Source organism: Furipterus horrens, unplaced genomic scaffold, assembly GCF_987537825.1.
Source record: "Furipterus horrens unplaced genomic scaffold, mFurHor1.1.pri manual_scaffold_2, whole genome shotgun sequence".
Lineage (NCBI taxonomy): Eukaryota > Metazoa > Chordata > Mammalia > Chiroptera > Furipteridae > Furipterus > Furipterus horrens.
The window spans coordinates 70,941,350-70,965,292 of NW_028327172.1; the positions used below are offsets into that span (position 1 = coordinate 70,941,350).

The window sequence follows — 23,943 nt, forward strand, 5'->3', positions numbered from 1 at the left end:
AGACAGACTTATTCTACGTTTGCTGCATAACACCTAGAGCAATAGTTGGTAACCTATTAGTTGACATCAGTTGAATGGGTTAACCAGCATTTTAAAATAAATAAAATAAAACATAACAAAAAATACCCACCTAAAAGGGTATAATTGTTATTCGTTATTTAGTTTTAGTTGTATTATATTAAAATGTGTACTGTACATGTGAGTCTACATATAAAATGTGTACTTAATGTTGGGTCACAGTAAAAAAATTATTTTTATTTATTTTTTCTATTTTTTTAGAGAGAGTAGAAGGGAGGGAAAAAGAGAGGGAGAGAAACATCCATGTGAGAGAGAAACACCTATTGGTTGCAAGCACCCTGACTAGGGGCCAAAGGGACTCAAACTGGCGACTCTTCGCTTTGTAGGAGGACATCCAACTGAGTCATACCAGTCAGGGCTAAAAATATTTTCTTAAAGCTCTAGAATGCAAAACATGGAGAACCGCATTCAAGAACAATAAGTCAGGTTTCAGCTTCCTGTAAAGAAAGCATTATAAGAATGATTACAGCATAACACTAAGCCAGGTTTTCTCAGGAGCAGGACGCCCGCCCCAATACATATAACACGCCCTCTGGCGAGGATCTAGCCCAGGCTGTGTGGCCATGCATTAAGGAAGGAAGGCACTGGGCGTTCATTGGAATGAGGACACTAAGATGCTCTGACTCTTCAAAACGGAGTGGATCAGACCTCAGCTTCTGTTACAAGAGAGGAGAGAGGAAATCAAAACCTTGATATCCAGACTCCAGAAGTCATGTAGTCAATCCAGGAGAAGGGATTGATCCATGTTATGTATTGTATAAAATAAAGCACACATCAAATCCCTGAAGTTGCTTAGGATTTCTGCTGTAAGAAGGGTTAATTTCCAGCATCCATTTTCTGACTGAGGCAATAAAAGAAGATATCCATCAGCAGGGATATCTCATTGATGTGAGCATCTAAATGTAGTCCAGTGGGGACTGAATACCTGATGATAGGAACTGAGTCGTCTTTTCCACCTCCTAACAAAGCAAGCTAAAATCCAAGCAGAGCTGAGCATGCCCAGATGCTGCTCCTACACTCGGGGCTGCCAGATAAAACACCCAGCTGGATCTGAATTTCAGATAAGCAACAACATTTTTTAGTATAACATAACCCAAATGTTGCAGGGGACACCAATATACTAAAAGCAATAAGTGTCGTTTACCTGAAATTCAAATTTAACTGGTATCCTGTATTTTTGTTTGCTAATTCTGACAATATCTCCTACATCAGGTTATGTCCCTATACCTGCTTTAAAGGATTCCGCAGTCTCATTTGGTAAACAGTGTGGGATGTCAGTTCCAAGGAGCTGATGGTAGTACAAACAATAATGATGATTCTAATTGAAAAGGAGTGAAATCACATGAGCTTTATCTTATTGAACCCCACTGAGCCAAATGTAAGGGCCTTTTACTGGAGGGACAGACTCCTTGAGCCATGTGGACATGGCACAGCATTGGATGAAGGAGTTATCGAGGTTACAGTCCCACTTTGTAGTTTCCACGCTAAACCCAGACTTGTATGAGAGAGAAGTTCAGTTTCATTCACAGGCACTCCATTATTCAGCTCTCAGTTGCCCAGAACCCAGAAGAGGAGCTGACTGTGGCTGCAGCCTGCTGTTCTAAGGCAGATGTGATGCTGTTCACGCCCTGGGCCTTTGTTCTTGCAGGTCACACTGTGAAGAATTGCTCTCCTCCAGGCCTCCATGGACCTCCATGATTGAGCCCCCCTCTTCCCCGTGGCCTCATGGCCCCCTTGCAGGTTTCCCTTATAGCACTCACCGTAAGAACTGCAACCGCTCCAGGGGTGGTGAAGGCAGCAGGTGTCTGTCAAGGACATCATCCACAGCAAATGTTCAGAATCTGAAATTCCTCTTTTGAGTTTGGGGGGGAAATGGCTTTTAGAGCCAAAAATATGTCTATTTTTTTTTTTAGTAATTTATTTATTTATTTGTTTATTTATTTACTTATTTTGGAGAGAGAGGAAAGGAGAAAGAGAGGGAGAGAAACATCACTGTGTGGTTGCTTCTCACTCGCGCCCCCAACCGGGGACCTGACATGCAATTTAGTCATGTGCCCTGACTGGGAATCGAACCAGCAACACTTGGTTCGTGGGCCGACGCTCAATCCACTGAGCCACACCAGCCAGGGTTAAAAAAATGTCTTTTAAATGATGAGATGTTCTATATTCTCTAGCTGGTCAACAACAAGTGGCCACAATAGTGGACTTCTCTTTTTGGTCAGTGGTCAGTAAATAGCAAACCTCTGGGGCCAGAAAGAAAGAAGCCCTGGCAGGTTACATACCCCAGCAGTGGACCCTCCTCATTCAGCCTCCTTCAACCCTAACTTTGCATACATAGGGTTCATTTCAGATAAGGTTCTGCACCCACAGGTCCTTTCTCTATTTTCTTAAGAACCTGAAGTTTCCATAAATACTGACTGTAAAACAGTGACCTGAAAGCAGCTACCGTGTCTGTCCACTCTTCCCAGTAGTCTTTTAAAAACCTTCTGAGAAGACGTTAAAAATAAATCTTGCCAACTCTGCATTTGGGGGTACAAAGGTTACAGGGAGAAGAGAATTAAGTAGCGACACATATATGTACGTATTTGACATGAAAATAACCACACATGTGTGCCCTGATGAGGAGTGTCTGTATCTAGCAATCCAGTAAAAAAGTGCATTTCAGCAGGCCGCAGACAGGCTAGAGGCAGCAAAACCACCCTGAACATCTGTTTCCCCATTTTGCCAAAAAGTATTCTCTTTTAAAATCCTTTTTCATAATCTGACATGTTCCATTTGCTGGCAGAGAGCCCCAGGAAGGCAAGCACTGTTCCAACCTAGGATGGGAAAGGAAGGAGGGGGCTAGAGAAGAAAGGGGCGGGAGACCGATGTGGGGAAACAGAGGCAGAAATGGGGTGGGGAAAGAGAAGTGGGAGAGAAGAGGGGAGAAAAGAGGAAAGGGTAACAGGGAGAGAGGGAGAGAGAAACAAATGATAGCAAGTCATTTTAGTGTGCCCACCCTGAGCAAAAGTAATTTGAGAGAAACAAAAACGAATAGGACATATTCCAGAATGATCATGCAGTAAGAATTTTGTGCAGGAACCAAATTCATAGTACTCTTGAGAAGATTGAGCTGGTTACTTAATACTCTTTAGACTCCAGGAGTCCGTAACAAGTGATGAAATACCATCATTCCTATGTAGTCATGATTATGTTTAATGTTCAGGAATAACTGGAAACAGTATTATATATTTCTAGTAAAAACATCTCTTTGGCAAGGATAATGCCCATTCCATTTTCGTGTGTGTGTGTGTGTGTGTGTGTGTGTATTCCTTATGTTTCTTGTTTTGTTTTTTTTTGGCAATATAGATAAGTGTTTATGTCTCCGAATTTATTGTCACTTTCCCTTTCCTACTCCAGTCTCTCCCTGAAATAAAACTCCACCTCCTGGGCAATGTGTAGTATCAACAAACATCTGGGGAGTGGTGATGAATTTTACACCTGAGCCTGAGTTCACCTGCCCTTAGTTATGCATTCAAATCTCTCTCTAGGCTTCCATCGATGCCCCAAATTATGCTGCTGCAAAGGCTTATATTCCTTTAGAAATAGCATCTGTTCCATCAGAAACCATGAGAGGTTTCCTGTCCCCAGGTACCTTACACTGTAATACAGAGCAGGGAAAGCAGGAAGTGAGTAAAGGAAGCTGAAAGAAGTTCTTCTGGTTGTTGCTTCAAATCCCATTAAAGAAAATTCCTTTCGAACATATTGATCACTATATGATGGTCTAATAAAAATACATATCTTTGAGTACCTACCATTCATCTATTCAACAAGAATGTACTGAACAGCCACATACTATACTGCCAGGCTCTGTGCTAGTTACTTTCACATGTTATTTTATTTAACCCACAACCAAAGCTCCCGGGGAGGAGGGCAATTTATCTGTTCTCCTCCCCAGGAAACTGAGATTGGCTCTGGAGCCAGAGATTATATTTTGAATCTAAACTTTCCCTCTAACTAGATGTGTGACATCGGAAAGATTATTCAACTTCTCTGAGCCCATTTCCTCCTCTGGAAAGTGCAAATAATTTCTTCTGCTTCACTGAGTTGTTCTGAGGATGAAATGAGCAGTATACCCAACAAGATCAACAATGGAAGACACTGAGTTGCCCAGATTTAGGGAACTATAACAATGGTCAACAATCCTGTGAATGTTTTGTTGCAGCCAGGTCAGACCACACCCCTGCAGTTGGGTGAGGTTTCCTGTGAAGAGAATTGAATTTTCCACTGTCAATCATCCTGAGAAAAATTAAACCAGGATGAAAACTCCCTCCCTCTCGGAAGCCATGCTCTGGGCTGCAGGAGGAGGAAGGCATGAGAAATAGGCTTCCAAGGGCAGTGAGATCTGGGGTGGACCCAGGCGCATGGCCCTGGCTCTTTGGAGGCTGGCTCAGAGCCGCCATGTAGCCAACCGGATCCCAGACTCTCAGTGGGGCTAGGTTAATGTAGGAATTAGAGGGACCTGGCTCCATTCTGAGGCTGAAAGAGAATAGAAGAGAGTAGTGTCCTCATGCCTGAGGCCAACAGAGAGTAAGGCAACAGGAAACCAGTCAGACTTCCAGCAAGCAAATGCCAAACCTCTGAGTTCTGGTGTGAGCAAGGGCGGCAGCAGGGATGGCCGGAGACATGTGGTCACTGGTTTCTGAAGAAGAGAGGACTTGGAGCAGATATCACAGTGTCCACTAGCATCAGTAAGCTGTATCTGAATTCCAGCTCCCCTGGCGAAAGACTATAGAGTAGCCAGACCTGACTGTGGATGCAAACAAGCACCCCTGAGTATGCCTGGATACAAAATTGGGGGATAGCCTTAGAGAAAGACTTGATTTCTTGGTAATACGGGCAAGCACATGCTCAGAAATCATTATATTTTGGGGTACTAATGTGGCAGACATGATTTAAAGCCCAGGCTGGGAAGCTGAGTAGACTATTTATGCATGTTATGTGCCCGGCATCAAGTAGGTGAATATTAAGGCTTGGACCCTTCTCCTTATTCATTCCCATGTAATGGGAGTTAAGAAACTTTGGATACAGGATATATTGACTTGAAACAGGTTTTTCATAACTCTTGAGTCTTGATACATCTTCCCAACATGTCGTGGGGAAGAGGAAATGAATGGTGACATTTTTAAACTTATATGTTAAAAATTAAATCTCCCAGAAGGTTTTGACCATGGCTGAAGGTGTCAGAGCACTTGCCGAGGGACATGAAAATATAGTAAATGTTTAATGACGGCTATTTCTTTTGAGCATTCCTCCTAGAATGCATTTACTCCTCACAACCAAGCTCTGAGGCTGGTACTGTTATCATCCTCATTGTATCAGTCAGGGTCTTATCAAAGAATGGATGGTATGCCCAGAAGTCTGATGGAAGAGCTATTGACAAAAATGTGATGGGTAGGGTTAAGGGAAAACAAGTGATGAAGAAGCCCCTGGGGTTAGGCACAGTGGGGAACTGCTACTTTCCCTAAGTCAGAGGTTCTCAACCCACCAAGAATTGATGCTGTAAGACAGCATTGCTCTAGAGAGTTGTGGCTAGAATAATACAGCCATCTCATCCTACAGCCTAAAGGGGAGACATCTTTCTTCCCACCCTCCCTATCCTGCCAGTGCCTCTCACTGGCCAAATCCAACTAGAAGCCAGATAACCCATTCCAAAAGGTAAATTTTCCAGGGCACGAAGCAGTGTGCTGAGGGGGGCGAATGGGGCTAGAAGAGTACTCGAAAATAGTCGGCACATGATGTTACAGGTTAGGAAACAGAGGCAGGGATTAAGGGACAGACAGGCCTATGGTTGTAAAGCAAATACGTGGTGGAGCAAAAATCAAACCCACATGCTCTTAATCACTAAAAATGGCTTTAACACTTCAATTTTTAGGAATAATGGAAAATAAAGTGGATAAGCCGAAGAAATGAACAAAGGAGGGAGAGAGATAGGACACAGGTGAAAGGATTCAGTCCCCAAGACATCATCGCGACAAGCAGAGAAGCCAATCTTAGAGATTTATAACTATAAAAAGACAAAGTATCCAGGATGACTCTCTCAGTCACTTGTAATACAAGCATTTATTGAAGATTTACGTGTATTGAGTACTGTCTTGGTTGCTAGATTGATCAAGAAGAATGAGGAGGCCACAATCAAGGGTAGTAGCTCACAACTCCAGCTGCACATTGGAATCATTTGAGAGATAAGTTAAAACACACAAACACACACACACATGCTGATAAAACATTGATGGTTGGGTCTATACTCCAAGGATTCTAATACATCAGTCAGAATTACGACCTTGTCTCAGGACTTTTAATAGCTCCCCCAATTCTAATGTGTAGGCTTGAGGATCACTAGCAGGACATGACCCCTGGACTTAGTGTCAAGGGAAAGTAGGAGCCAGCCATTGGAGGAAGGGAGAAGGGGGACGAAAGGTACGCAGACAAAGGGAACAGATCTGAATTTAGAGGACTTCCCTATAGTTCAATATAAGCAGATGGTTATCGCGAGTGGGGGTAATGCAGATAGTGGAGGTTGTCCTATGCCAAACCAGTCCTCTAAGTAGTGGGGAGTTGATCAAGGTTATTAGACAGTGGCAGACATGGTCATACCTGGGTTCACCCCAACTCTCCATGCATTCTCTCTTATCTCTTAGGTGTGATCACTTCTATCTATGGATGGGACTACAAAGGCTTTGAAGAGGTGTAGACTTTGCCTCCTTAGAAAAGGAACTGCCATAGGATGGAGAGTATATTTCTGGACTTTCCATCACACGCAGCCTTTAATATGGCATTCATCCAGGGATACACTCCTTTCCTCTACTACTGTTTAAAAAAAACACACACACACACACACACACAAAAAAAAAACACCCAAACCCCTTCTTTGGTAACTGAATTTCATTATATAATCTTGCTACAACACTGAGAATTAGTTCTGCAAGGAGCTAGTTATAGTTCATTTGGAGACTGATATGTAAAATTTGGAGGTGAAACAGACTACTGATTATGCCACAAGAAAGTAGCAGGACTGTCACCAAAGACCTCAAATGGAAAACTACCCATATGCTGCTCCAGGGACAAATCACTAAATAATTCAATTGACCTGATCACCATGCCTGAGCACCAGTTTTTGCAAATTAGGTATATTGCAGAGAAATCTGTAGGAATAAAGATGGTTTTGGTTACCAGGTGGGACAATTGATAAGAACTATTCTATCCTTCATCCATGGGAAATAAATATTTTTCAAATTGATAACAATAATAATAATAATAATAAAATAACAGTAACAAATACTTCTTGAATCCCTGCATATAAACACACGGTGCTTTACATGCACCGTTACAACATCCAGGAGAGCCTCTAAGTGGATTGATGAGATAACTGAGGCTGAGAGTAATTTGGTCACCTGCCCAAGTTCACAGGTGAGTGCAGTGATAGAATTCAAGCTAAGTTCTTATGACTTACCTCTACTTCTACCCTTATATTCTAGCCAGGGGGCAAATCTGTGCTCCCCTGTGCTCCAGAAGGGCTGACTACTTGACAAACTCATCAACTGCTATAAGAGGCATTTTTCCTGCTGTGCCTAACCAAAGCACTAAAACCTATCATGATTCTTTCCAAGTGAGAAATGCCATCTCCCTCTCTGACCTAAATAGCATGGAAACAATGCAGTGTCATCCAGTGGCCTACTCTGTCAGAGAGAGAATAACCCTCTGGAGACATCATGCACCCAAACAGCATGGCACTTGGATGTAAATAATCAATACCCATTAGCTATGGGCATCCTCTGGCTTTAGGCCCCTCATAGCATGTGAGGAGGCTAGGAGTGGACAACACCTTAGAGGTCACCAGGCACAACCCCAGCTTTTGGGCAATGAGAAAACAGGCTAGTTAACATATCTACTAATGAAGATAGAGCAGAGTGAGGGCTAAACCCTGGTCTCAGACTCTCAGACTTGTGTTTTATATTCCCTATCCCCATGGTTCCTATAACATTCTCATTTCCTCATGAGACACTAGACTTTTCCCACAAGGAAGTTGTAGAGAAAAAAGGTTGTTTTCTTATTCTCTACAGCTAATTTGAAGGGCTCCCCCTATTTACTGGTGACCCAGTTAAGCAGTCCTGTCAGTCCCAGAGAGAGAGATGGGGATGCAAAAGGGTCAAACACCCGAGCTCTTCTGGTACAGTACATAAATCATCCTGTGAATGCAAACGATTGAGTAGTTAGGCAGGAAGTTTTTCAGCACACGGAATGTGAATTCTGCCACTGCTTATGCTTATCTGTAATTTAAAAGGCCCAAATAGCTTCTGTCACACTGTGGAGCTCCAATGCTGGTGTCATTACTACACAACTATACACATGTGAGCAGATCACTAAGATTTTGCTTTCTTAAATTGCCTTATGCAAAGCTATAGTTTTTATGTCGCTTTCACTGCATAAAAGGATTCACCACAGTGTGTCTTTAAAAGCTAGCTTGGCTCATGCATTTAATTTGTGATTCCATTTACATAGATGTGATTGCCTCACAATTTGTCAGACACACATCTTTGGAATAAAACAAGGTACTCTTCTCTGCCTCTGAATACCATCCTCGACCCAGACCTGGGTCCTAGAAATCAGTGAGAGTCTTTGCTGAGGTGGAATTTTATTTTAGGTGGTGTGAAACTTGATGAGGAGTTACATCCCAGGATTACAGCCTTGGGTACTTTGTTTCTTGGGTACCAGAAACAAAGTACCCAAGGCTGAGAAGGGTACTATGGATAAACATTTTTAAACAGCCATTATTCATGGTAGGAAGGCAAGATTTTTTAAGCTGGTGATAAGAGAACAGCAAGGACAGGCTTGACAGCCCAGATTGTTAGTAGCTAAACTAAACCTGAGTGAGAAAAAGAAAAGAAGGAGGAGGAGGGAGGGGGGCAAAGGGGGAAAAGAAGGGGAAGGGGTCTAGTCAAGAAACTAGTATAAATGACCCATGGACATAGACAACAGGGTGGGGATTGTCTGTGGGAGAAGGGGTGGGTGGGGTACAGGGGAGCAATGGGGGAAAATGGGACAACTGTAATAGATAAAATTTTTTAAAAAGGAATAAGAAGCAGAGGAAGGAAGAGGAGGCCAAAGAAGAGAAGAAGAAAAAGCAGAAAGAAAACACAACCATTCAGCCACTAAGCGAGACTGGGGGGTCAGAAATAGAGTGATCCTGACAAGGCAAACTGTCTTCTTTTCATATAAGGAAGTCTTTGACAAGTGTCGCGGTTCACCCACCACAGGTCTTATAAGGACAGCCATAGGAGGATGAAATGTCCTATTTCCAGACACCTACAGGCTAAATGAGGAATAGAAACCAGGAAGGGATGCAGCTCCCAGGTCTTGGAATTTAATTACTGGATCGCCGTTTTTGGTCCTCGACTTCATTAAATTCAGGTTAAGGACTACCCACGCGAAGTCCTTCTCGTGCAAGGTACGTGGCTGGACACAAACGGCCCCGCTGCGTCCTGCCAGCCAGTGTGAGCCTGAATGCTTACAGAGGCCTCAGGTCGGGAGTTCGCTGTGCTGAGCTCCTCAGAGCAGCACCACTCACCTGGCCCCCGGCCCACGGCGCATGTGACACTATCCCCGCCACCCCAGAGCACAGGCGCCTAGAAAAAGCCAGTTCTCACCTCGGAGGGAACGCGCAGCCCGGGAAGTGTCCCCTATAGTCCCTTCCCTCCGCCCCTTCCACTGATTTCCTCTTGGCGCCCCCCAAACTCGCGGTTTTCGAGAGGAATTCCAGAAGCAAGCAAAGGGGCAGACTTACCTAACTCCTCCGGGTTGTAGGGTGCAGGTGAGGCTTCCACAAAGTCACTGTCTGGGGGAAGAAGAAAAACAAAACAAAAATAGAACCACAACCATTCAGAGCGAATGGATTAAGCATCAGTTACCGCGCAGGTGCCTAAGAAAAGCGCGGTTTCTCCCTCCCAGCGATCAGAATCCGAGAGAACCCGGGGCCACGCGGGGTTCCGGATGCTAGATCCACAGAGGATAAGAAATTGCCGAAGAAGCTCCAGGGGACCGAGCATTTCCAGGCGCGGGCAGGTGCGCGCCAACTTTCCGTGGGTACGACCCTGCGGCTCCCCGGACCGAGCGCTCCGGCCGCAACCTCATCCTCTGCCCTTAGCCCGCGGGTCCCATCGCTGCCTCTGCCGAGCTTCGCGTCAACGCCCCAGTGCCGAGAAGCCCTAAAGTTTCCCGAAGGATCTCGAAGGCCGGAAGGCGCTCGGTGGCTGCGGCGGCGGCGTCTGGACTCCGCGCCCACCGGCCGGGCGCCCCCAGCGCATCCCCGCCGCCTGTTGCTAGGCGACTGCGGCCGTCACGCTCAGCAGCGGCGCGCGCGCTTCCTCCCAACTCCCGGTTGGAGGGTGTCCTCTCTCACCGCCACCCCCACCCCCAGCTCACCCCCTTCGACCATTTATTAAAAATTAGAAGATACCCAGTTCTAAAATGATTCCCGCTCTTTTCCATTGCGTCTGCCCTACTCTGATCATTGGGAAAATGGTTTGTTCTGTGCTTTTCATGGGGAGATGAAAGATTCCTAGAGCAACGGAGAGGAGTTTCAAATACCCTGCAACCCCCTCCTCCTTCATGTACCTGAATTCTAAATTGGGTCCAGAAAAGTAATGTCTCCATTTCACAGGCAGAGAAATAGAGCCTCGGAAGTTAAGCAACTTCTGGATGGGGTCTGTCTGAGGGGAGCAAAACAGTGTTTCTTCTACTCTATAAAGAGTTGAGCTCTTTCGAATACATAATAAAGAAACAGAAGTTATGGTTTGAGAGTTGGAGTTATAGGTCCTGAAGTAATGGATGTCCGATTGTGGGAATCTGCCTCTCTGGGTCAGTGCCCTGAAAAACTGAGGATGTTGCATTACGTGTTTTCCCCCAAGACTAACTGACTACTCTGCCTTGGAGGTCCCTGGGCTTTTGGGAAGTGCTCCAGAGAGAGCCCGCACTGATGCAGAAGAAGTTAAGAGGAAGTTAGAAGCAAACATGGACAATGGTTTCCTCTCTGTGTCCTTGTCATTGTAGACTGACAGTTGGAGGCAACAGTACGAGCAAACTCTTGGGGGTCTTCTATAATCTCAAAATGATCAGATCACCAGTTACTGCAGCCTGAGGTCCCCCTGCCCCGACCTGTGCCAATGTGCTCTAATCCTGCTAACACCCAACCACCTATGGCTTTTCCACTGTTGGCATTGGGTTCACAAATTACCTTGGAGGGCAGAAAGCAGCCACTTTAGCCAGCGTTGCTCATGGCGGACCAGCCATTCTTGAGCTGCCTAGCCTACCTTTCCACTCCTGACCCATCTGAGCTCCCAACTCCAAGAAGTGAATGTGTTTGGGTGAATTTTGCACACATCACTCTCCCCTCCCACCTCCTAGAATTCTTCCATTTGTCCCCACAGGTTTATCACCAGCAAAATTTCCAATATAGTCAGCCTCTTATCTAAATATTTCTTTCGATTTCTTACTGTGATCAAAACCGGGCTCTACTTGAAAATAACAGACAACATTACCCACATTACCCTGCTTACTGTAGTCAACTACAAACCCTTGTGTTATTCTACCTCATTCCTTGACGTTATTAGCATCCCACTCACTGTCAATTTCCCCAATACAATTCCCATGAAAATTCTTATTTCCAAGCCTACCTAATGGATTCTTCTTACACCCTGGTCTCTCAACTCTTCAACATTCTCTTCCATCCTTGATCTCCAACTGTCTCAGCTCTCTGTTCTCATTGTGGCACTATCCAAAAATCTCAATATCAAGCATTCCACTCCCCAACCACCATTTCCTACCTTTCCAGTTTATTCTCTTAATTCAATGTCTCCTTGACCTTAACAGCTCCAATAATTTACTTTTACCATGACCTTTTTTCGTTCCTTACTCTCCTGATGATGACCTTCCTTCCTTCTATATCTACCTTAGTTTCCAGGTTTATTATTATCATTTCTCTTTTAAATATATACTCAAATCCATGTCCCTCTCTCTCCATATTACTTCCTTGGAAAAACCATAACCCTGATAAAGCCTAATTCTTCTCTCTGCCAGCACCCAGATAAACATAATTGGAGAAGCATATCAGCATGCACCCTGGGCTTATTTTCAACTTCAGTTATTTAAATTTTCTAATCAACAAAAGGTTAATGAGAAAAGATTTTTCTTGTTTCAGTATTTGGTCTTGAAAATTTTTCTAAAATACATGATCCCAACTTTCTATTGGAAGAAACAAAGCAAACAATATTTCCTGTTAATCAAAATGAACACTTATGTGGAATTTACTATGATTCTAGAACTGTGGTAGGCACTGCAGATACAAAGGTGATTATAACAGGGTCCTGCCCTCAAATCGCTCACCTTTTAATAAGGGAGTCCATGACAGAGGACCTTGCTGAACCTCAGGGAATATCCAAAGTGCCTAGCCACACTTGACTGTAACAGGCCTCTTATAAAGGAATGGTTCTGATGGAGGATCATGGAATTATAAAGGACAGTGCATAAGTTCTTAGGTTATAATCTCAGCCCTGTCGATTATTAAGGGACATTTCAGTTTCCCAACAATAATACTTATTTCATTGGATTGTCAGGAGAAGCAACACAGGTAAAGTATGAGACAAACCAAGCACAGTGCCTGGCACACAGTGGATGCTCAGTATATGTTCCTTTCTCCCCCACATAGCAAGCTTGAGTCCCTCTTTTGACTGTCCTAGGAGGAAAGTGAGCCTCTTGCTGCCATGGACCCTGTAGACAGAAAGACGGTCCTTCCTCTTATTTCTAGAGTAGTAGTTATTAGCCAGTGGCACATGTGGGGAGAAAGTAGCAAGAAAGAAATATTCCTGGGACTCAGGTTTTCCATATAAACAGGTAACACAGGGGGGTGATGTCTAATGTCCACTCTTACTATTGCCCTGCTACACCATAAGTTGAAGAGGTTTTGGGGATCTAGATTAGGCACCCAACCCTTAGCTTTAATGTTCATATATATAATATATAAAAGTATATACATGTTATAATCTATAATAACATATAATTCTAAATTTTCTTTACATAAGCAAATAATATATGTCCAAGGTAAAAGAAAAAATATTGAGTACAGATGGCAATAAACTGAAAAGTCAAAGTTCTCTTTCTCCTCCTACCCTAGGCTTCCATCCCCAAACTGAAACACCATCTACAGCTTCTTATGTGTCCTGGTACAGTTTTCTTAGTATATTTAAATGTGTATATGAATTTTTTAAAAGTTGGACATCATATTACAGATTCCAAATTAGATAATATACTTCTAAATGAAAAATTGATCCAACGTCAATCATAAGCTGGCGTGTGACTATTTTCTGTTTAGTAGGGCAAGAAAGTATATAAAACACCAGAGGAAAAAAGTCTTATCAACTATTAGAAAACAGTCAAGTTTGGAACAAATTTTAGGCATTTAAAGGGCTATGCTTCAGTTACCTGGAAAACTCAATTGGAAGCTTTATTCCTCTGTAAATGAAATATGGTCATAGAGCAATATTGGATATAATTCTAGGATTCTAGAATCAAAGGAATTCTTAGTTTTATATCTAGAGCCAAGGGCATACCCCAAATGATTTTGGGGGTGGAAGAGTCATTCTCAGTACATGGCCCATCACTGATATCCTACTTAGTGTGCAGGGACTGCATTGTGGGCCTGGACCCTGCCCCACAGAGCCTGGGAGGGCCATCGTCCCCTGCTGGCCTCTGCTGCAAAGGTGGCAGGCACTGCCTTAACTGCAGGCTCTGCTTGGAGGAAAGACCACAGAGAAGGACCCTGCTGCTCTGGCCTTTCTGAGCTGCTTTGGCCGTGGGGTCCTCAGGGGCATCACAGTTCCTTGGTCAGTGGAAAAGAGGAGGAGCTGAGTCCTACACAGATATGGTTTTCTCCTCCAAGAGACAGTAAAGGGATCAATGCCGAAGAAGGGGGTTTTTCAGCCAAGGTATATCATCAGTACCCTTTACAAATGCCATAGCAACACGTTAGGATCTGTACACAACCTTGCCGTGAAAGACTGAGAGAAGTGGGCGGAGCCTTCCCTCTGCCTTCCTCTTCTCCCTGACGTCACCCTTTGCCCATCTTCTCCTCAGAGAACCTCCTGTGTCCTGGACATCCTTGCCAGTTAGCGGCAGGGCAAGTAAAGTAGCCATGCTCCCCCTCCCGCCCTCCTCTCCCCAGGGAGTGTGGGCAGGGCTGACGTGGGAGGGAAGAGAGGGCATGGCTGCCTGAGCACAGCATGACGACCTTCTGTTACCCAGTCTCTTATCTGCATCCTCTTAGGACAAGCCAACAGAAGACACCTAGGACAAATGTATGTCTACCCATAAGGTTCCCTCCAAAAGAAATTTGTACTTAATTGGTCATAGCATTAGCTCCAGGGCTAAATTAGCCAAAAGGACACTTCTTCTTTTAGGGTTCAATATTCTTTTCTTTTAGCACAATCCCACATTTTTATAAGACTTGATGAAAGGGAAAAAAATCATAGTTGTTTGATTTTTCTTAAAGAAAAACCAAGCTTCAGATAACTGCTTTAAGTGCTTGATAACTTCTAGAACAGGTAACTATATCTCACCTGAAAAAAAAAAAATCACTCTCTTCAGCAGAAACAGTACAGGCCAAGAGATGATATGATATTAAGTCTGACAGGAAGACAAAAATTCATTTTAGTAAAATTGTTAAATATGTTCTCTGAAAAATTCAAATACCAATGCAGTAGATGTTATTAATGAAAGCAGGGTGTTTTGTGAAATATACAAACAAACTGGATCCATCTAGCACCTTAGGATTCCTGTTACCAACTATGGAATAGAGATGAAGATTTAAAAGATTCTTCACTCAACATCATATTAAAGAAAATAAACTCTGGCTGAGCCAAGAAGTTTCTGGAAGATGTATGTGGACATGAATCAGAATAAAGAGCCATTTCAAAAATACACACAGAAAAAGGTCCCTGAAGAGGAAAATCATACCCTTCCAATTCACACTCAGTTAGATCTACTGAGTGAAATAAAACAAAATAACCTATGTTAAGATTAAGTGAAAAAGCATCTGCCGCAGTTGAAATCTATGACTAAGCCATTAAAAAAAAGAAATCCATAGGATGACTGTGAGTTTCTGCTGAGATGCAGAGACCACCCTGATCTCACATTTTTTATTCTATCATTCTGGACAGAGACCTGACAGGGAATCGCTTCTTCCGGGGACTGCAAATAGAGTCTTCTTGGCTGCACAGGGGCCTCTCTTCTTTCATATTAAAATAGTTTTCCAAGAAGCTAAGATCTTAGCGATCAGCATAGTACAGGTGCTGGAGGGAGAAGCAGAGGCCTGGATTCCAGCCTGAATTCTGCCACTGATCTTCAATAAGTCTCTAAACCTGCCTGGACTGGGATTCGCTCTGTAAAATGAACAGACTTCTATGAAACTTGCTTAAAACAAATGCCAGTCGGAGATCATAGATAAGAGATTCCATTGTACTAGTCCTTTTACCATACCTTATGCAAAAGAATTAGACAAAAAGGATCAAACATCACAGAAGGGTGGAGATGCCCCAGTAGTGTTGCTCTTTGAAACTGACAGAGAACTGAAATGGACAGAGCGTAGCTCTGGGCTATGAAGACCTGAGTTGGTGAGCTCTGCTGGCCTTTGCTGGATGAGCTGGAATTAGTGATCTTGCCATATTCCAAGACTCAGTTTCCTCATCTGCAAAATGGAGATAATACCTACTTGGCAAGATTTCAGTGAGGATTTGAATAACGTGAAATAGTATCCATGGCAGTGCTTGGCATACAGACTGCTCTCAGAAAAAGTTCCTTCCTTCCTTCCTGATGTGTTAAAACTCGCCCTGACCTTAAGAGGCACCAGAAGGGAAATCTGCTACCTCCCGGTTTTATAACAGTAACAGGAACAGCACCACTGACTTTCCAGATGCACCTGGCCCCTATTACCAGGTTATGTTTCCCAGATTTCCTGCCTCTCCCAAATGAGGAGCTTATGCAGGGTGAGTCCCCCAGGAAGAATGGATGACAGCAGGAATCCCAAACAGTTGAGTGAGCACATCTATAACAATAAAAGTGCTTTACAGATTCACTGAGAAGGGCTGTGGAGGACTCCCCATCTGCCCCAATCCCCACACTTATGATGTGGCAGATGGCAAATCGAAGAAGCAGCCGCATTATCTTGTGATGCGAACAATGAGAAACAGGGCTCTGGCCCAACAAGGGCTCCCTTCTGTTTTGTGTGTCAGGCACTGCTTTTGATTTCATTTGGAAAATGTCTTCCAGGCCTTTAAAGTAAGTTTGCAAAACCACTGGCTCATGTCCTTGAGGGTACTTTTAGGAATGCAGGAAGCAGGAGTGGCAGAGGGACTTCCCTCCAGAAACTTCGCATCACCCCCAGACCTCCTGGACTCTCCCCAGGTAGTTTCCTGGAGGCTGTCCCACTTCATGGCAGCCTGAGATGCTCTGAGGATAACACAAAAGCAGATGTCGCGTGGATTCGGTCCAGCTCAAGGCCTGTGACTCACCAGGATAACTGAGCCTCCCTGGCAGACCACACCATTCTCAGAGGACTCTGTGAAGCCAAGAAAAAACCCCAAGGCCTGGATACTTCCAGGACTTTCCCTGAAACTTCACGAGAAATGTCAACCTCATTAGCCCACATTGGGCCTCAGAGACAGAGGAGCTGGAATAAGCCAGTACTGGGAGAGATGGGGCAGGGGTGTGGGTGTGGAGGAGAGATGCTCTGAGCAGGAAGGTCAAGGCCTTGGCAGGGCATTAGCTGAGGCGGCCTAGGAGGATCTTGGATGATAATTGCCACCACACATTTATTTTCCAAGCCTGCTCAGAGCTAGTTCTCTTTTCTAATGTGATGATAAAATAACCAACAATAAAAATCTGTAACTGGACCTCCAGAGCCTGAAATTGAGAAGGCAGAGTAGGGAGCATTAGAGGGTGGATTGAGGTTAGGCAGATCCAGGTTTAAATCCCCGCTCTGCCATTGACCAGCTAGGTGACCTTGCATAAGTTCCTCAGCCTCCTCTGGCTCAGTTTCTCCATTCATAACATGAAAACAAAATTGTGAGAATGAATTGAGATTGTGTATATGTATACAAAAAATGGCTTAGCATAATGTCTGGTATAATGTATCTACCTAATAAATGATTACAATTTTTTTTTTTTTTTTTTTGTAATTTGCCCAATTCTGACTTAGGTCAGGCACAGCAGGGCTTCCACTTTTTTCCTGAGTGTGGATTTCCTTATTCCACTTCAACTTCTCACCAGGTTCCCATTTGGGCACTCTACCTCTGAGCCCTTTCCCTGAACCCCAGCCCACTCCTCTGAGAAACACCCCACCACCAGCTGCCCACAAGGATTTTCAAATTTCAGCCACATTGATTCCTTGTTACGGTGCTTCACCCACCCACGGCAATACTACCTACTCATCCTTGGACACCTCCATCACCACTGACTGATTATCTCAGCAGGGGCCGGATATCCCAGGATCTCTTGCCCACAAGAGCTAAGCTTCTCCATCAACTAAGAAGCTCATTGCTTACCCGGGAGCAATGCCTCCCCATTACGCAGATCCAGGCACAGACCTGGTTCCCCTTTTTACAAGCCAGCCAAGCCCCGAAGATTGTAAACGTGTGGCAGGGTGAGCTCGCGGAGGGACCTGGCAGTGCTTGGAACTGGTTACAAGAAGCAGTTTCCAGCCATCCTTTGTCCTAGTGATCCCTAAGGCCTCTTTCAGTTCTAAAACTCTGTGATGGATGATTCCATTACCAAATTACAAAAGCATTGGCAGACAAACCACACCTGCTTCCTTTCTCTCCTCTGCCTCCCAGCTTTGGTGAACAAGCCTGCGGTCAGGGACTGAAATGCTATAGGTGTGCTGAAAGTAAGGTGGAGTGAGGCAGTGGTGCCAGAAGTAGTTGGGCAACCACTGGGATTGCCACGGTCAAAAAAGGCTCTCGGTGAAAGCAGAGATATGCAGAGGATGTGGTGCTACCCTTCATTCGTTCATTAAGCCACTAGTCATCAAATATACATCAAGTATTTGACAGGCTACTTGTGAAAAGAATGCAAAGGAGAATAAAACCAGACGTCTGTCCCATCCAGCTCACATGCTGTCTAGAATACAGACAATCACAATGCAGTGTGGTAAGCACCGTGACACAGGAATATGCAAGTTCTGTGGCAACACTGGAGACCTTTTATTCAAACCAGGATGGGGTGGGTATGTGGCAGCAGCAGGAAGAAGTCCCGGAATAGACGACTTAAGCTGAAGCTTCAAAGATGAGTAGGAGCGGGCCAAGTAGAAGGCAAATGGTAATGGCTGCCTTTGAAAAGGCTCACAGGTATGTGACAGCTTGAAGTACTTAAGGATCCACAGGTAGGCTGGTACTATGCTGAGAAAGGGATTTGTTTTTAGTGATGAGCAACAGGAGGCAGGCAGAGGTCAGATCAGGAGGAGGTTCATCTTTATTCCATGGGCTGATTGGAGATACTGGCTTAAGAACCTCTAGGAAACATGGCTGGGTGGCAGTGTGACAGGGCAGAGGAGTGGACAGCTGTTCATTTTTGGCTGGGCTGTATCCAAACTTTCTGTCACAGAGGATCAACCTTCCCCTTGGGGGATCACCCATCGTGTGCGGTAGTCTTGGTTGAAAGATGTACCCAGGTGCAGTGCAGAAGCTTAGTAAGTGCCCATTGCACTATGTTACCCTATTTTAGAAATGGGGCACAGCAGAAAGAGTAAGCTCGTGATCTCTACTTCTACCTTGCCCTCTCTCTTGTATTCCCAGTGCTTAACACATGGTAAATATTCAATATTTTTGAGTGAATGAACAAACAAACAAATGGGAGGCATATCCTTACTAAAGACATCATATGAAGGTCTTAACCTCAGTGGGCTTTGCTCTCCCAACCCATAGACTGGCTCCTACAACCAAAGTAGATTTCCCTTAATCTGGGGGTGAGGGTGGGGTGAAGGAGGGGAAGGTTGACTTCTTAGACTTGACAGAGGACCACAGGCCCATCAATTAATGTTGAATTGCATTAATCAGATGCTAGGACAGAGAAAAAGAAGGGAAGGTGAGCTGACCTATTTTGTTTATATTGGTTGCATGATCCTCAATCTTAGTCCTCACAGGGCTGGGGAGAAGAAAAGAGAGGAGAGGAGGGGAGGGGAGGGAAGAAGAGACAAGCAGGAACACAATACCTGACACATATTAGGAGCTCAAAGATATGTGGCTAACTTCCCACCTAGCTAGGGCTCAGTAAATGACAGCTTACATTACTCATGGTTCTTATCACAACCCTACAAAGTAGGCACTCTTACTCTTGTGTTTGAGCTGAGGACACGATAGATTGTTCTCAAGGCCACATCACTTGTAAGTAGAATATTTAGGATCTGAACCCAGGTCTGCCTGACTCCAAAGTCCAGGCCCTCTCCCCTCTACTGGCTGTTTTTGACATGACCAATGGCACTGGGAACCTACTGAGTACAGCTGGGTTGACACAATGAGGGCAGGAGTTGGAGCGTACCTTGAGTATTAGGAACATCAAAAGCAGCCATAGCCCCTCTGGTGTTGGCAAAATGATGAATTTCAGCATGAGACAACCAGGTTCCTTCCTCCAAAGGCCATGTTTCACTGAGGTCCATGTTTCCAGAAAGTATGGGCAGCTCTCACATCAAATGAAATCTCCTAAAAATAAATAATGAGCACACACACACAAAAAAGGGAGATGAATTACTACTGATGCTTTCTTGGGAAGGGGAGGCTTTCTTGAAGGGAAGTAGCTGGTTTCTAGTTTATTGTGTTTCTTTAACATGCAAACATTGGTGTCAAGATTTGGGCATGACTTGAGTGTGCCATCTTCCAGTGAGGCTCCTCAAGGCCAGGTACCATGGTTTCTCTCTCCATCAGTTAACTAATGTTTATTGCTAACTGAGCAACTATTACATGCCAGGTTTTCAACAAGGAACTTACTGTTTAGTTCTGCATATTTTGTAGACTTTTAGAATTTCAGGATCAGATACAATGGGGTCTCAATATCATAAAAATAAATAGGCATATACTATATATACCTGGAAAACAGACTGGAAAAAAATTTGAATTAAAAAATTGAAAGTAGCTACCACTGTATTGGAAATATGAGTGCTTTTTATTGTCTTTGTAAGTTTCTACATTTTTTATAATAAACATGCATTCTTTTTATAGTCTGGAAATATCTATAATAAATACTATTCTAAAGAAAAAATTCAGGGCCGAGAAAGACCATAGAGACCAATTTTGCATTTCCTCTTGAAACCTATGAAAAAAAGTCACAGGTCATGAGGGCCCTTGGCTCTCCTAAAAATGACACCTCACTGGCTGCCCCCAATAAATCCAACCTCTGGAATGTCTACCTATAAACTGCAGTTGGGAAAATTATAACTCATGGCCAAACTATTCCCACATTACGGAGAGATCTCCATAATGTGCTGTGGGTAGCAGGTCATTAAATGGACATGACTGAATAATTGAACATGACTGATTGACACAATTAGCGAAAGCAGCAAGTGGAACATCCACATGGCAGAAATCCTGTTGGCCTAATTACGAGGGGCAGCCATTATCATTTATTGTAATCAGAGAACCTGGCTTGACTTGGCCTCCAGAATGCTGTTCAAAGTTGCTCTGCAGACTCCTGCACAGCCTCCTGACTGCAGACCTGGCAGTCTGACATGTTGCTTTTCGGTCATCTGCCTAGAAAAGTGTAGTACTCTTGGGAGTTGTAATAAACAACCAGAGGGACCAAAGATTGTACTGCACTTTATTCGGTACTAGCTCACCAGGGATTTGTGTTCAATCGCAATAGCCAAGGTTTTAGAAGGGAATCCTAGATCAGAATGGACATGACACAATACCATGGTGAAAACATTAGACTTTTCAATAAATACAGATTTTAGTCTTGACTCTGGCACTAACTGGGTGACTTTGGGCAAACCACTTACTCTCTGGATTTAATTTCCTCAACTTTAAATGAACAAATTAGGGCTAGGTGCCATCAAAGGCCTGTTTAGTCTTTCAAGACTTGCAGCCTATAATAATATGTTTCTACATACAAAGGCAACCTCTCCTCCCACATGGAGAAACATGCATTATTTTTCTATTAGCAAACCACTCAGCAGTAAGAGGGGGCTGCCTTTGGAAGAGAACATGTTCTCTGTGTGAAAGTGAAAACATGTCTAGAATAGAAATCCAATCTCAAGCCATGATCACACTGCAGTCTTCATTTAATCAAAGGAACTAACTATTAATATCTTGTATATTCATCAACTATGAAATGACATTAACAATTGTACCACATCCTTAAAAAACAACATTTATTTGTAATAGCCTGGTCATTCAAAACCATTTCATTAATTCCTGCAGTATCCTTGAAAAGTGAGATTCTAAGAGTTTTGTTTGACAAAACAGAGCTTTACTGATGAAGCGGAGAGTGGTTTTCAAAGTAGATTTTCTATCCTTCTCGGCCCAGTGGTCACTGGAAACAGATTTGCAAGACGGTATCTCCTGGATGTGTGAGGTTAGGCTCTCACATCCACGCATTTTCTTTTATTAATCTGAACTACACAGGTTCATGTTGAGTGTTGTATTAACTTCAACCTGCAAACCCTGCTGATTTCTCTGATACCTGAATTTCACACCTCAGCTTGGGAAAGCCAAGCACAAAGTGAAATGAAACTTGCAGCAAATACAAGTATTTTCAGGAAGACTTTGATCAATTGTATCTCTTACTGAAACTAGAGCACCGTCACTTCAGTCATAGGAAGCCCCAGACTTGCTCATGAACCTCTGGAGCCTAGGAAATATTTTCCAGGCCTCTGGCCAATATAAAACAAGTTGTCCTGGGTTTTTTATAATGTGTTTAAACTTCTTAAGTCAAAGCTCTATTAATGATGAAGTCCATGAAGAAAAAAAACTAAAGAGAGAAAAAATTAATCCAACCATGGAAATAGGAAGTGAGGAGATACTTTACTTCTGAAGCAGCGCATAGCAGCTCAAACAATAGCATGTATGATAAGGTGGGGTGGCATGAGTGGGAAAGCCTATTGAAAACTTAGAGTCGTAATTCTGACTTAGAGAAGCGCTTTTCTAAAGAGATGTCTGTACTTTCATGTTCACTGCAGCATTATTTCCAGTAGCCAACATATGAAAACAACCTAAGTGTCTTGTTAACAGATGAGGGGCTACGATACTACATTGACAAACACATACACACATGTGCGATGGAATATTGTTCAGTCATGAGAAAGAAGGAAATCCTACTATTTGGGAGAACACAAATGGACCTGGAGGACATTACTCTGAGTGAAATAAGCTAGACAGAAAAGGACAAATACTACATTGTATCACTTATATGTGAATTCGAAAAAGAAAAAGAAAAAAAAAACTGGTAGAAACAGAGTAGAAAAGTGGTTATAGGGCTATGGAGGTAGGGGAAATAGGGAGAGGGTGGTAAAAGTCTATGAACTTTTGATTATAAAATAAATAAGTTGCGAGGAGCTAGTGTATAATGTGGGGACTATAGCTGATTACCTTGTATTGTATAACTGAAATTTGTTAGAGTGTGGAACTTAAATGTTTTTATAAAAAAAAGATAAATAAGTGAGGTGATGGCTGTATTGAGTAGATGGGAGGAATTATCTCACAATGTAGACATATATCAACTCATCGTGATGGATACTTCAAATATCTTAAAATATTATTTGTCAAGTATACCTCAATAAAGCTGAAAAATAAAATAAATAGCAGAAAGCGGGGACAGAGAGGGAGAGAGAAGAACTAAGACACCTACATAGTTGGACACTGGGATCCATGGAATACTGGAATATTACAAATACATAATTGGTATATAATAAACACTGGTTGTTTGAATGGATGAATAAATGATAACAACCAGTGGATAAGGACCTGAGTCAGATATTAGATACCGTTAAGTTACCAAAAGAGTCTTGTCAACTCTGAGAGAGTGATGTGAACCCAGTTGGGTCATTGAACTTAAGGAAGTTTAGCCCTATGGCTCTCTGATGACCTAAACTCTCAAACTAACTCATCTTCCTCTCTTTTCAGAGCTGCCTCTAGAGCGAGCCACCCACCCAGCTGCCTGACTGATTACAACTCACATCCAATCAATGACCAAGTATTGTCTTTTCTAACTTCCAAATGTCTCAAGAATGCACCTGCTTCTCTCTGTTTTCATTGCTTCAGCCTTAGTTCAGCCGCCGTCATCTCTGACTGAGATCCTACAAAGATTTCAGGGGGCTTTGGTCTCCCTTTCTTCCAACTCATTCTCCACACTTTGTTGCAATAATATTTTTAAAGCACGAATATGATCATATCACTTCTTTTCTTGTAATAGTTTTATTTATTTCTTTTTAGAGAGAGGGGAAGGGAGGGAGAAAGAGAGAAACATCAGTGTGTGAGAGATATATTGATCAGTTGCCTCTTGCACGCCCTTAACTCGGGACCTGGCCTGCAACCCAGTCATGTGCCCTGACTTGGAATCGAACCAGTGGCTTTTAGGTTTGGTTCGCAAGGCAGCACTCAATCCACTGAGCCCCACCAGCCAGGACAATCACATCACTTCTTGATTAAAATACTCCAATGATTCATCATACCCAGGAGATAATCTGGACCACTAAACATGGCATCTAAAGTCCAATGATAGCAAAGTATTTGCAATCCCTGAATAAGTTCCCCTGTTTGGTCTTTTGTATATTCAGCAATTGCTGGGGCTCTG

At 43.4% G+C, this 23,943-nt stretch overlaps 1 protein-coding gene across 4 annotated transcripts in view; it reads right to left on the reverse strand.

Annotated features, from left to right (window-relative positions):
* The window catches only part of AMOTL1 (angiomotin like 1), a 145,142-nt gene that overhangs the window by 100,804 nt on the left and 20,395 nt on the right, over positions 1-23,943 (reverse strand). For all 4 annotated transcript variants that reach the window (XM_090265841.1, XM_090265838.1, XM_090265839.1 and 1 more), the window contains 2 exons: positions 19,699-19,859; positions 9,902-9,952 (listed from right to left, as the gene is read on the reverse strand). In XM_090265841.1, coding sequence (XP_090121967.1) covers positions 9,902-9,952; positions 19,699-19,816 — 169 coding nt within the window. In that variant the 5' untranslated portion in view covers positions 19,817-19,859. The remainder of the gene's footprint in view (positions 1-9,901; positions 9,953-19,698; positions 19,860-23,943) is intronic.